General features: G+C 40.3%; 1 protein-coding gene across 1 annotated transcript in view; it reads left to right on the top strand.

Annotated features, from left to right (window-relative positions):
* Positions 1 to 230: 230 nt before the first annotated feature.
* LOC124583051 (glycine receptor subunit alpha-4-like) overlaps positions 231 to 14,545 on the top strand; it is a 75,697-nt gene continuing 61,382 nt past the window's right edge. The window contains exons 1-5 of the mRNA XM_047131330.1: positions 231 to 300; positions 370 to 437; positions 10,255 to 10,481; positions 11,411 to 11,493; positions 11,646 to 11,795. Of these exons, the coding sequence (XP_046987286.1) occupies positions 231 to 300; positions 370 to 437; positions 10,255 to 10,481; positions 11,411 to 11,493; positions 11,646 to 11,795 (598 nt within the window). The remainder of the gene's footprint in view (positions 301 to 369; positions 438 to 10,254; positions 10,482 to 11,410; positions 11,494 to 11,645; positions 11,796 to 14,545) is intronic.

Raw genomic sequence — 14,545 nt, 5'->3', positions numbered from 1 at the left:
TTTTAACTTTTTGTCTTGATCTTTTAGTTTTACATAAAGATCTTCGACTAAGCCCCGAGAGTATCATGAGCTACAACAATCAAATGTATTTCCTGCACTTAAAACTTGTGGTGTACTGGTAGGTTGTTGATATGTCTTCTATTAGTAGAGGGAAGGGAGTATGTGACATCTTGATCATCAGACTCTGCATCCTAGGTTAAAGACCAAACTTCTCCGTCGGCCATAAAGTAATGAGAGCATGTAGCACTCTGACAAGATGTCAAGCTCGAGGACAACGTCAGTGGGATTTGGAAAGAGTAGGTAATATGGCTACATATTTTTTTTAAATTTGATAACAAATGCCTTTAACAAATCATCTTTTTGTTACAGGTGAAACAACGGAGGTGTCTGTTTCGCTGTTCATCAATCGAATTTCGGCTGTTGATGAGAACAAAGAGGTAAGTGTGCAGTGTTTCATCTGTTATATTCAAATATTCTAAAGATCTCGTTATGGTACTGATATGCTTAAAGAACCTTATAATTTTAAAATATGTATATTCTGTTTCCAAATGTTCAAAAATAAGGTTGAAACATACATGTAATGTGTTCCGCTTCTTAATGTTAATATAATCGAACCGCAAAAGTTTTGACAGCAAATTTCGCACAATGGCTATAGGGTGCCATTATACAGGACGTCCCAGGAAGAATTTTCAGTATTCATGGATATGACTGGAACGTTCAACGCAAAACTTACAGCAAATATGGTTTCGAAGATGCACACATTATGAGCTATGCGCCCTTCATCTTCAATACTGTGAAACAAATCTCTTCTCCTGTAAGCTCTTTCCTTTTCATGTTTTGGGAGGAGGTAGTATGGACCAAAAGAAGAAGAAACTGTCTGGTAAACATGAGCTCTGGAATGCATAGAGTTATGATAACTCGCTCAGTAGAACAGACGTGTTTCGCAGTAGAGAAGATGAACAAGGGCTAACAACTCTTCAGTATGCACTTTAGAAGCCGCGTTTATGAGACTTTTTGCTTCGAATGATTGTTCCTGTCATATGCCTGACCATTCCTCCAAGGGTATCATGTATCTCGTCTGAGTGTACCGCCATGACAAGGTAGTAGCGTGATATCCTCGACAGATATTGGGTGCACCTTTGGAACAACTCGTCGCCTTCTTCGTTGTTTACAAGTAGACGATTTGAACGCCAGAGCAGCCTAAACATGCTCAATCTGTTTTTGAAGTCCACAGCATTGTAATAAATACTATAGGAAGCATTTAAGGCCAAATTACTATATTATTTCCTTTCTGAATGGGTGCATAGTGTATGTATAATATCTAGTGCTTTTGGTGTTTCTTAAACTGTTTGAAGTGACTCAGATCTTCTCCAGCTGCCTTTTATATTGTACGAGGTGTGATTGGAAATTTTAAGAATGAGCTTGTAATTGTACAAGTAGCACTTACCTGCTACTGTGATGCATCTCCATCAAAATAGTCCGTTTCTGACTGAACACACCGACTCCGAAGGTGTTTCCACTTTTGGAAACATTCCTGGAAATTTTTCCTGAAGTGTGTTAAGGAAGCTCTCTGTATTTGCCTGGATGTCTTCAGTCAAGTCAAATCGCTTCCCTTTCAACGAAAATTTCAGTTTAGGAAACAGGTAGAAGCCCGAAGGCGCCAAATCAGGGGAATATGGCGGTTGTGGAAGCACAGGAATTCTGAATTTGGTCAAAAATTCAAAGATGGATAAGGCAAAATGAGCCAGAGCATTGTCATGGTGTAGCACCCAACTCCTGACTTTCCACAATGCAGGCCTTTTCTTCCACACTTTTTCTCGCAAACGCTCAAGGACACATTTTTAGTATTCCTGATTAATTGTCTGTCCTCCAGAGGTAAATTCATGATGCACAATACCGGTAGAATCGAATAAAACTACCAATATTGTCTTCACGTTCGACCGACTCTGCAGTGCTTTTTTCGGTCGTGGCGAACTTGGAGACTTCCACTGCGAATAGTGCACTTTGGTTTCAGGATCATATCCATATACCCACGATTCGTCACCTGTAACTACCCTATTTAACAAATCTGGATCATTTTTAGTCCGATTAATCAGTTCTTGGCACACTTCAAGTAGGTATTGTCTCTGGTCACTTGACAACAATTTTGGAATGAATTTTGTGGACACTCGATGCGTGTTCAAATCTTCAGTTAAAATTGACTGAGTTGCATAGAAACTTAAATTAAGTTCATCAGCAATCTCCCTAATTGTAAGTCTACGATCAGAGCGCACTAAGTCGCGAACTTTCACAACATTTTCATTCGTTTTTGAGGTGGAAGGACGGCCGGACCGTGGTTCATCTTCAAATAACTCACGTCAATTTTTAAATCTGTTTGACCAGACAAAAACACTTGATTGGCTCTCCAAAAGCTGTTTTTAATAGTTCGTTAGTCTCAGAAGCTGATTTCCCGGTTTTCAAACAAAATTTCACACAAATGCGTTGCTCCGTTTTTACGTCCATTTTCACGCGGAGAGAATCCAGCAACAAGCCCTAACAGACCTGCGCTCAACCAGCTGCCACAACGAACTGAATAAAGGAAACGCAGTTTCCTGTCAGAGGGCGCTCAAGGACAAGGCAATGACTCACTCAAAACCCTCCGTGTCCCTGCCCACCAAACCAGTAATCAGTAGCGGATCCATTCTTAAAACTTTACGGTCACATCTTGTAGATATTTCTGTAACTTATTATTCTTATTGCATAAAGACGTGTTCTGTTCAGATTCTACAGAAAGACATCTCATAAACAATTTGGTAACGCTTACAGAATTCCACGACTTTCAGTTAACAGGTTTAAAATATCTAACAATAGAAAGACTTTTAATGTGTCGCAATAAACGTAATCAAATAAAATTACAAGGCATTTGGAGAATACTGCCATGATACAGTCAACTGCCATAGGTGATAACGCTTAGATGGCAAGGTTCAGCACTGACTATCGCTGATTGAACAGCCAATAGGCGGGACACACAGTTCAGCAGATATTTAACCTACCGAGTGCTGAGCAACATCACACAGTCCTGAACCATCTCATCGCTATTGGGTACAGAAGAATCTGCCCCACGCATTTATGAGAATCTCGCCATATGTCACAAGGCACAAGGATTATCATGGGCGAACGATACTTTTGTGTAAGCTCATAGAATTGGAAAAGCACCTGATCTGACAAGTTAAAAAGATGATCACACTGTACAAGTATGTCTAAAACTGGACGTATATGAGACGCATTCCGCTTGTCAGCTGAGCACTGTTCAGACAGATGACAGAGATATTCTCACGTGTGAGATGTTTACATGGGATAAACAAAAACCCCAACGTGTCTGTTATCGTATCTCACGGGAGAATGATACAGGAATCTGCTTTCAGCGTACTATCGTTTGTTCGGCTCTAGTTCATGCAGACAACCTGTAATTTCTGTAAGACAATAAACTACATAGTCGCTTTCGAATTGCGTCAGTGAAGTTTGAGTACAAACTCGGCAGACAATCGGGACTTGTGTGACCTCGAGTGAACCTGAGATCCATCCTAATGAGAACGTCTGGGACGCCACTCAGAGCTGATTGCGTATCTCGTTCATATCTGAGAGCAGTCTCCATGGGTTGAACGCTGATGGATAAAGATCATGCTCCTGGGTTTCCGAGTTCCTGTGGAGTTCATGTGACAACTCGTTGCCGCAGTCATCACGATGGGAAGGGATGCTGCACTCTTCTAGTTGGGTGTCTCTGATTCTGTTGCTCACGGGTGTAAGAGTAATAATTTATAACTGCCTGAGCTTACCAAAATAGCCATGCCACATAAGAGTGTCATAGTTAAAAAGATAAATCACTATTCAAAATACAAATGCCTTAACGTTCGTTAAATACGTGTGATATAGACACCATGAACTATGGACCTTGCCGTTAGCGGGGAGGCTTGCGTACCTCAGCGATACAGATAGCCGTACCGTATTTGCAACCACAACGGAGGGGTATCTGTTGGGAGGCTAGACAAACGTGTGGTTCCTGAAGAGGGGCAGCAGCCTTTTCAGTAGTTGCAGGGGCAACAGTCTGGATGATTGACTGATCTGGCCTTGTAACACTAACCAAAACGGCCTTGCTGTGGTGGTAGTGAGAACAGCTGAAAGCAAGGGGAACTACAGCCGTAATTATTCCCGAGGGCGTACAGCTTTACTGTATGATTAAAAGATGATTGCATCCTCTTGGGTAAAATGTACCGGAGGTAAAATAGTCCCACATTCAGATATCCGGGCAGGGACAACTCAAGAAGACGTCGTTATCAGAAGAAAGAAAACTGGCGTTCTACGGATCAGAGCATGGAATGTCAGATCCCTTAAACAGGCAGGTAGGTTAGAAAATTTAAAAAGGGAAATGGGTAGGTTAAAGTTAGATATAGTGGGAATTAGTGAAGTTCGGTGGCAGGAGGAACAAGACTTCTGGTCAGGTGAATACAGGATTACAAATATAAAATCAAACACGAGTAATGCAGGAGTAGGTTTAATAATGAATAGGAAAATAGTAATGCGGGTAAGCTACTACAAACAGCATTGTGAACGCATTATTGTGGCCAAGATAGAAACGAAGCCCACGCCTACTACAGTAGTACAAGTTTATATGCCGCAGATGAGGAATAGAGTGATGAAATGTATGATGAGATAAAAGAAATTATTCAGGTAGTGAAGGGAGACGAAAATTTAATAGTCATGTGTGACTGGAACTCGACAGTAGGAAAAGGAAGAGAAGGAAACGTAGTAGGTGAATATGGAATGGGAGTAAGGAATGAAAGAGGAAGCCGCCTGGTAGAATTTTGCACAAAGCATAACATAATCATAGCTAACACTTGGTTCATGAATCATAAAATAAGGTTGTATACATGGAAGAAGCCAGGAGATACTGGAAGGCCTCACAGAGATTATATAATGGTAAGACAGATATTCAGGAACCAGATTTTAAATTGTAAGACATTTCCAGCGGCAGATGTGGACTCTTACAACTATCTATTGGTTATGAACTGAAGATTTAAACTGAAGAAACTGCAAAAAGGTGGGAATTTGAGGAAATGGGACCTGAATAAACTGATGGAACCAGAGGTTGTCGAGAGCTTTCAGGAGAGCATTAGGAAACGAATGACAAGAATGGGGGAAAGAAATAGAGTAGAAGAAGAATGGGTAGCTTTGAGAGATGAAATAGTGAAGGTAGCAGAGGATCAAGTAGGTAAAAAGACGAGCGCTAACAGAAATCCTTGGGTAACAGAAGAGAAATTTAATTTAATTGATGAAAGGAGAAAATATAAGAATGCAGTAAATCAAGCAGGCAAAAAGGAATACAAACGTCTCAAAAATGAGATCAACAGGAAGTGCAAAATGGTAAGCAGGGATGGGTAGAGGACAAATATAAGGATGTAGAGGAGCATATCACTAGTGGTAAGATAGATAGTGCCTACAGGAAAATTAAAAAGGCCTTTGGAGAAAAGAGAACCACTTGCATGAATATCAAGACCTCAGATGGAAACCCAGTTCTAAGCAAAGAAGGGAAACCAGAAAGTTTGAAAGAATATACAGAGGGTCTATACAAGGGCGAAGTTCTTTAGGACAATATTATAGAAATGGAAGAGAATGTAGATGAAGATGAAATAGGAGATTTGATGCTGCGTGAAGAGTTTGACAGAGCACTGAAAGACCTAAGTCGAAACAACGCCCCAGGAGTAGACAACATTCCATTAGAATTACTGACAGCCTTGGGAGAGACAGGCCTAACAAAACTCTACTATCTAGTGAGCAAGATGTATGAGACAGGCGAAATACCCTCAGACTTCAAGAAGAATATAATAATTCCAATCCCAAAGAAAGCAGGTGTTGACAGATGTGAAAATTACCGAACTCTCAGTTTAATAGGCCACGGCTGTAAAATACTAACAAGAATTCTTTACAGACGAATGGCAAAACTGGTAGAAGCCGACCTCAGGGAAGATCAGTTTGGATTCTGTTGAAATGTGGGAACACGTGAGGCAATACTGACCCTCTGATTTATCTTAAAAAATAGATTAAGGAAAGGCAAACCTACGTTTCTAGCGTTTGTAGTCTTAGAGAAAGCTTTTGACAACAATGATTGGAATACTCTCTTTCAAATTCTGAAGGTGGCAAGGGGTAAAATACAGGGAGCGGAAGGCTATTTACAATTTGAACAGAAAGCAGATGGCAGTTATAAGAGTCGAGGGGCATGAAAGGGAAGCAGTGGTTGGGAAGGGAGTGAGACAGGATTGTAGCCTCTAACCGATGTTATTCAATCTGTAATTGAGCAAGCAGTAAAGAAAACAAAAGAAAAATTTGGAGTAGGAATTAAAATCCATGGAGAAGAAATAAAAACTTTGAGGTTCGCAGATGACATTATAATTCTGTCAGAGGCAGCAAAGGACCTGGAAGAGCAGTGTCCTGAAAGGAGGATATAAGATGAACATCAACAAAAGCAAAACGATGATAATGGAATGTTGTCGAATTAAATCGGGTGATGCTGAGGGAATTAGATCAGGAAATGAGACGCTTAAAGTAGTAAATGAGTTTACCTATCTGGGGAGCAAAATAACTGATGATGGTCGAAGTAGAGAGGATATAAAATGTAGAATGGCAATGGCAAGGAATGCGTTTCTGATGAAGAGAAATTTGTTAACATCGAGTATAGATTTAAGTGTCAGGAAGTCGTTTCTGAAAATATTTGTATGGAGTGTCGCTATGTATGGAAGTGAAACGTGAACAACAAATAGTTTAAACAAGAAGAGAATAGAAGCTTTCGAAATGTGGTGGTACAGAAGAATGCTGAAGATTAGATGGGTAGATCACATAACTAATGAGGAGGTATTGAATAGAATTGGAGAGAAGAGAAATTTGTGGCACAACTTGACTAGAAGAAGGGATCGGTTGGTAGGGCATATTCTGAGGCATCAAGGTATCACCAATTTAGTATTAGGGGGTAGCGTGGAGGGTAAAAATCGTAGCGGGAGACCAAGAAATGAATACACTAAACACATTCAGAAGGATGTAGGTTGCAGTAGGTACTGGGAGATGAAGAAGCTTGCACAGGATAGAGTAGAATGGAGAGCTGCAGTTCAGCAACTGGAAGCAGTTAATTCCATAAATTATATGGGAGTAGGCATTAGGAGTGATTTAAAATGGAAGGACCATATAAAAATAATCGTCGGTAAAGCAGTAGCCAGACTGAGATTCATTGGAAGAATCCTAAGGAAATGCAATCCGAAAACAAAGGAAGTAGGTTACAGTACACTTGTTCGCACACTGCTTAAATACTGCTCACCGGTGTGGGAGCCGTACCAGATAGGGTTGATAAAAGAAATAGAGAAGATCCAACGGAGAGCAGCACGCTTCGTTACAGGATCATTTAGTAGTCGCGAAAGCGTTACGGAGATGATAGATAAACTCCAGTGGAAGACTCTGCAAGAGAGAAGCTCAGTAGCTCGGAACGGGCTTTTGTTGAAGTTTCAAGAACATACCTTCACCGAGGAGTCAAGCAGTATATTGCTCCCTCCTACGTATATCTCGCGAAGAGACCATGAGGTTAAAATCAGAGAGATTAGAGACAACAGAGAGGCATACCGAAAATCTTTCTTTCCACGAATAATACGAGACTGGAATAGAAGGGAGAACCGATTGAGATACTCAAAGTACCCTCCGCCACACACCGTCAGGTGGCTTGCGGAGTATGGATGTAGATGTAGATGTAGAAACCAATCTCTCGACTGAAGACCTCAACAACAACAAAATAGACACCAACATGTAAATCACAAGTATTATCAGCATGATTGTCTCACTGACCTGATATGAGGCCGGAAAATCTGCGCTGAATGTCAAATATCCATATATCTTGTTGTACAGTACGGTACCTCCTCTATGGCAGAGTAAGGAGATGAGTGTCACATTAAACAATAGATCGAATATTAGAATCCATTGAGTTTCGAAATCCAAACTTCACGATCCATCAAGGGTTTACGGAGGTATAGGCCTTACTAAAATGCATTTTCTACTAATTCTTTTCCAGAACGTTCTGATCAACTAGTCATCTATTTTTTGATTATTTTTCACTCCTGCTTTAGTAAAATTCTCAAATTTTTCCTGAATTAAGCATAGTAACTTTTTAATTCAAATTATGCATGTCGAGAACTCAAGAAAGATAAACTTGGAGTAATAATATCAAGTACTTCGTTTTTCGCAAATTTCGAACCGGCTGACTTTTTCTAAGTGTGCCAGCATTTGATAATTAGGGTAACTATGATTCTCGTCGAAGATTGTAATGTTTCAGGATATTGGCTAGTTGTACACAGGAATAAGAAAAAATATTTCCTTTCTGATGTTCCTCTTTACCAGTGAATTACCTATTATTTATTCACAGAAGTATGAAACACCAATCGATGATCCCTAATCAGACAGTAGAACACTGAGAATACTTCTATAAACGTATTCAGCCTTAAATAAGGAATTTTTTTTAAATTAAAAATCCGACCATTTGATCAACTGCGTTATAACCAAAATTGCTCCGACTTTCAAGGCCTCTTTTGGACAAACTGACTGTTGACTTCTGTCTCGGATTCTTTGGCCGACGTTTGTTTGATGTTTTTTCTGACGTTTCGCTAGCACGAGTGGCTGGCATTGTCAAAGCTTCACCCTATATTGCTGGTGGTGGACTGGAGTCGAGCTGGCGGCAGCAGATTATATGTATCTGGTGCGCCAACGTACAAAGGCTTTTCCGTGGTCATTTCCGGTGCAGCTCTCCTCTTGCTACCTGCAGCGATCGTTCGCTGTAGCACGGGAATCCAGGACCCGTTTACCTTGAGGCTTTCTTGGTTTAAATGGCTCTAAGCACTATGGGACTTAACATCTGAGGTCATCAGTCCCCTGGACTTAGAACTGCTTAAACCTAACTAACCTAAGGACATCACCCACATCCATGGCCGAGGCAGGATTCGAACCTGAGACCGCAGCGGCCGCGCGGTTCCAGACTGTAGTGCCTGTATTTCTACATCTTTTCTGAACAAGAGGGTGGGATAGCTGTTTTCTACAGCCAGAACTTCCGTGTCGGTGAATTTTACCATCTGGTCGGCCCCACACAGCGCGTGCTCTGACAGGGCCCATTCTGCACCTGCCACAACCTGCTATGCCGCTTATATTCCGTGATCCTACTTTGACTGATCATCGAGTCAGTCCAACATAAACTTTTCCGTATGTGCATGGTATGCGGTATGTTACTGACATTGCAAGTGGGTTCCTTTTCTGTTTCGCCGATCTGAGACATTCTTTGATCTTCTTTCTCTATTCACAAATAGTCTCTTCTCGGTGTTTGCGCAATGTAAGACCGATTCTGCGTGTCACTCTGGGTTGGGGTTGGGTTGATTTGGAGGAAGAGACCAAACAGCGAGGTCATCGGTCTCATCGGATTACGGAAGGATGGGGAAGGAAGTCGGCCGTGCCCTGTCATAGGAACCATCCTGGCATTTGCCTGGAGCGATTTAGGGAAACCACGGAAAACCTAAATCAGGAAGGCCGGAGGCGGGATTGAACCGTCGTCCTCCCGAATGCGAGTCCAGTGTGCTAATCATTGCACCATCTCGCTCGGTGTCACTCTGGAAAAGTATGGCATAGAGGTCGTACCCGAGGCTCACCACTTAGTAAAATCCTCCGACAGGGAAGCTGTGGCTGTAGAAAAGAGCTATCACACCCGCTTGCTCAGAGGAGCTGCAGAAATACAAAAACATGAGAATAGCGTCGATAAGAAAGCAGAAAGCCTCAAGGTGAATGGATCATGTGTTCCCGTGCAAGAGGAGAACCGCACCGGAAATGTCCACGGAAAAGCCATTGGCCTTGGTGCGCCAGGTACATATAATCTGCGACAGCGAGATCGACTCTAGTCCATCACCAGCAATGGAGGGTGAAGCTTTGACAATGCCAGCCACTCGTGCTGGAGAAACGTCGGAAAAATCATCAAACAAACGTCGGCCGAAGAACAAGAAACAGAAGCTAACAAGGAGTGTGTGCGTTATAACCGTTTCAAAATTATTATAACTGAGAAACATCTATTTTATTATGTGTAATGGACGAAAAAAATGACGACTTTTAAACAAAGCATGTGTTACGAACATGTCTTAAAGTGTACATCGACAGTTTTGCTGACGCGTTCGTGTCTGACTGATTTGTGAAACTGTCGGCATTTGGCAGGAGATCTCACTCGACGTATTCCTGTACGTGCACTGGAGGGATCCACGAGTGCACATTCGCAATGACACGGACGTGAACCATGTGGAGCTGACCTGGAAACACCGAGAGCGGTTCTGGGTGCCCGATCTGTACATCCGCCAACTGCGGGAGATGAAAGTGTTATCGCTCTTCCAGGAGATGACATCTCTGCGCCTCTTCCGCAACCACACCATGCGCATCAGCATCGGGTGAGCTGAATATCGGTGCTCGACGCACACAGAATCCTGCAGCTGAACATTTAGATACTGGGACAAGTAAGAACTTTGAGAACTGGCTGGAAGCATGAGTGACGAGTATACGTAGGAATTGGTACTAATATTAGCACTTCTCTGAAAATAGCTTTTGTAAAGAAACTGGCTTAGAAGTTCGGCCAAGCTCACAGTTATTTTCCACCCACACACTGTCAGAGGATGTGTCATCTTTATGTGTCGACAGATATTTACTCACGCAGTTCCTTGTTATTGTGGACTAGAAAGTGACACCAAAAAGTACAATATCCTGAAAGGGTAACAGCATAGTTTTTTGACAAAACCTGTTTAACTTTTAAGTACGAATGCGCAACATCTCAAACAAGCAACTGGCAGTCATCTGCGGCTTCTTTAAACTGCATTCGAGAATAAAATTTACCATCAAAAGGTTTTTTTCCAATCTTCCTAATGTCAGTCATATTTGCAAAAAGTATGCTATAGTCACCGTCTTTCGACATCAGTCTTGTCTTGCAATCTTCAACACGTGGCGGCAAAGTAAATATAAATAATTCCGAAAAGAAAAAAGTTTAACTATCAGATTTGCACAGACACTTTAGTTAGAAACTGTTTCAAAACTGCATATAAAGCAGTAACCGATCACAACAGTTTATTATGCTCCGATGCACACAAAATGAATGCACTATGCACTACAGAGCTAAGCTGCAAACAACAGTTCTTACATGCGTATGTATGCAATACTTTTGGAATATGAAATATCAACCAATATATTTTCATTTCACTTTGAATAAAGATTGAAGTTCATTAGGTAAATAGATTTTTAAGTATTTATGCAAGAGCCAGGTTCATTTACTAAATATGTATTTTTTCTTAAGTATTACGCAAGTAAATGTGATGTCTAATGCTTTCAGAGCTACAGTGATAATCAAATGTGACATGGATTTCGTGCTCTACCCGCTGGATGTACAAAGATGCGACGTCGACTTCAGTAGTTGTGAGTAACGCCCGTAGCTACATTACACGCTGCTCGCGCAATTTTGTTTCCACAGCGTGTTTCCTGCTTTTAATAATTCACGTAGCCTTTCGGATTTTGTAGTTGTAGTAATTAGTACCATACATTCATACAGAAATTGTTCGTTTTTCCAGACAAATACACGATCGCGGACATGAATTTTAAGTGGGTGGGTGAGAAGGCCCTAAGTTTTCCAAGCGACTTCGGTGACGGTTACAGGCTTCCAAAGTATGTTGTGTCCTTTTCTACGGAGGACTATTCTCAAGGTGTCTATTACGGCGAAGGCAAGTATTCATTTACTATAATTATCTTCTGCAAAATGTTTTCCTATGTGAAGTGGCTTCTGTAACTGATTAAAACTGAAAAAATCCTATAGACAGGGCATTCCCAGTTACTCTTATCAAATAACAAATTTAAAATTATGTGAATTAGCTAAAAACTAAAAAAAACCTAGTAGTTTAAGTCTGAATTCCAAATCGGAAAATATAAAATTCATCATAAACCACAGGTGTTTTTTGCCGTGATTTGAATATACGATACCAGAGATGGAAACTTAACTATCAAGACAGACAGGATTTTTCATTAGTACTAGCGTCCAGTTAACCGAAAGTAAGCCATACGACCCTTTCCACAGCAGACATGTACTAAAACTTTGCCCAATGTCTGAGTCAGAAACGTAACAAAGAAGACAAAATGGAGCCATAAATCTACTGCAAACAGTATACGACTTTGGATTACAGGGGGCCTTTCATGGCATGTGACATGCACTCACTTCGTAAATTCGTAACTGTAGCTGATCTGACTTCGGATTTCTGTTTCAAAAATTAGAGCCCCATCTTAACGAACTAAAGTTCACTCACATACGTAATTCCATAGTTCAGTCATAGGCTCACTACGAATCAATCAATACAATGTCTGTCAAACATGAGATCACTCATACTGCAAACTAACAGAGATGTGAGGTTAAATTTCACGGAAGTATATTGATGTTAATTGCATTGTCTGGCATTTGAAAATAAAGCTAGTCTTTGAGTAATGCGTATCTCAGGGCGAAAGCTTCATCTATAGACTTGTTTATCATCGCAAACTAAGGCTGCAGTAACCGCAACCTGTATAAAATTTTGATACCAACAAAGAGATAATGTTTAAAGCTACACAGAATTTCATGATAAAAACACTATATACCTGTTTCTTCTTCCTGTAGTTATAAATACTATTTCCAAAACCAGTTTTCTTCTTGTTTTGTGAACATACGTTGTTTGAAGCATTAGATTGTAGCTCCGAGAGCAGCGGTATCGCCTCGAATACAATATTGCAACGCACAGTCACAGAGTAGGAATATCTATGGAGCGAACTTTCAGATGCACAGAGCGGAATTTTTGTCACCAATGTATAGACTCCAACAGTTACCAGAGCGCGGTGTGCCTAAGGTTTGTCCGAAAGCGCACTGCAGATTTTCACTGTCAGACCTCGCTGAGACATAAGATGGATTTTGTAAACACTTTTCAAAGGCACCTCAATGACTTGCATTCGATATCTGAAATGAACTTGCGGTTAAAACTATGAAGAGATAAAAGTAAGGATATTTCATTTCTTTGCGACAACGAATCACAGCTAAGACGTCGATAATTATTTTGCCATGGGAAAAGAAAGGTTAATATAACTGTTTTTTAGGCTTTGTATTGCACTTGATCATGTCACCGAGTCTCCGTTTTAATAACTTTTTTCTACGGCGGGTTATGAAGTGACTTGCTAGTATGACAAAATGGACATGTCCCGAAAAATATCGAATTTGAAACTATGGCATGCAGAAAGTTAGCTAATTATTACTCAGTAAAATATTTTAAAGAATGAATTTTTTTATTTCCTTTCTCGTGCCATATGTTTAATCATCAATCATTTTCGAGTGCTAAATTATTAATCATAGGTACTAATTCTGCATGATATTATTATAGTACTATAGTTTCGTATTGTAATTACTTTGAAATAAGAAAACTGGTATGTACCTTTTGTAATCCAGTGGAAATGAGTCAGGCTGTCTTATATAAATCTCACGTGCAGGTGAAAATTACTCGAAGTATGTATACAGTCAACGAATTAAATACATTCAACGAATTGACTGGCTGCATATTCCCGCTCTATCGAACTTATTTGTCACTTATTTCGTAAATATATGTGCATACAGACAATAAATTACCTCTGCTTTATGAACTCATTAAGTTATAGCTCGATATCAATCGACACACAAATCGCCTCTTTCTGCAATGATAACTTGACGTAGACCTTTGTTGCACTTACCTGCAAGAAGAAATGTTTCCACTTTTGCCGTACATTCATTTGTACCAACTACTCACCATTGCCGTTACTAAGAGATAAATGTATAAAAACAGGACAAATACAAGTGTAATACTAAAAGTTTCAGTCTTAGCTCAGTATGAAAATAGAGTTATATAATAAGTCAAGTGTCTATTTTGGTGTGCTGTTGGTCTCATGTACAGTACACTATTCTCACTCCTTAGATATTCCTCCTCTTTGTACGCAGTCGTCATGAAGGTACACCTTCATGGCAGACGTTTACAGCTATCTCTGTTGTCGTTTTACCTGACTACGTTCTTTGATATATTACGGAAAGCACAATGTATGGTGAAGATTCATTTCAAGGAAAACATTGCGGTGAACGATAACAGCGAGACGGCATCCTGTTAATAGTGATTGAACTGTAAGCTTGCAATCACCTGTTACAGAACTTCAAAGAACTAGAGGTATACTATTTTTCTGTATCTTTGACCGCTCGTATAAGAAATATAGACAGATTATTATTATATTACGACAAACTACAGAACGTTGCATAATATACCATTCCGTTAGAGGGACTGGTGTTCCACCGATACTATTAATGAATCATATTCTGAGGTGGATAAAATATCTTGGATTTAACACCCATATGTATCGCAGATTCGGCTTTGGCTGTAACTGTATGTACAGCTATGTTCAGTACAGAAGATCCTAGTATAATTTATTTCCTCAGAAGTTG

The sequence above is a fragment of the Schistocerca americana genome, chromosome 1 (assembly GCF_021461395.2).
Source record: "Schistocerca americana isolate TAMUIC-IGC-003095 chromosome 1, iqSchAmer2.1, whole genome shotgun sequence".
In the NCBI taxonomy this organism is placed as follows: domain Eukaryota; kingdom Metazoa; phylum Arthropoda; class Insecta; order Orthoptera; family Acrididae; genus Schistocerca; species Schistocerca americana.
The sequence above is the reverse complement of the archived record's forward strand: the minus strand, read 5'-3'. Positions and strand labels throughout refer to the sequence as shown.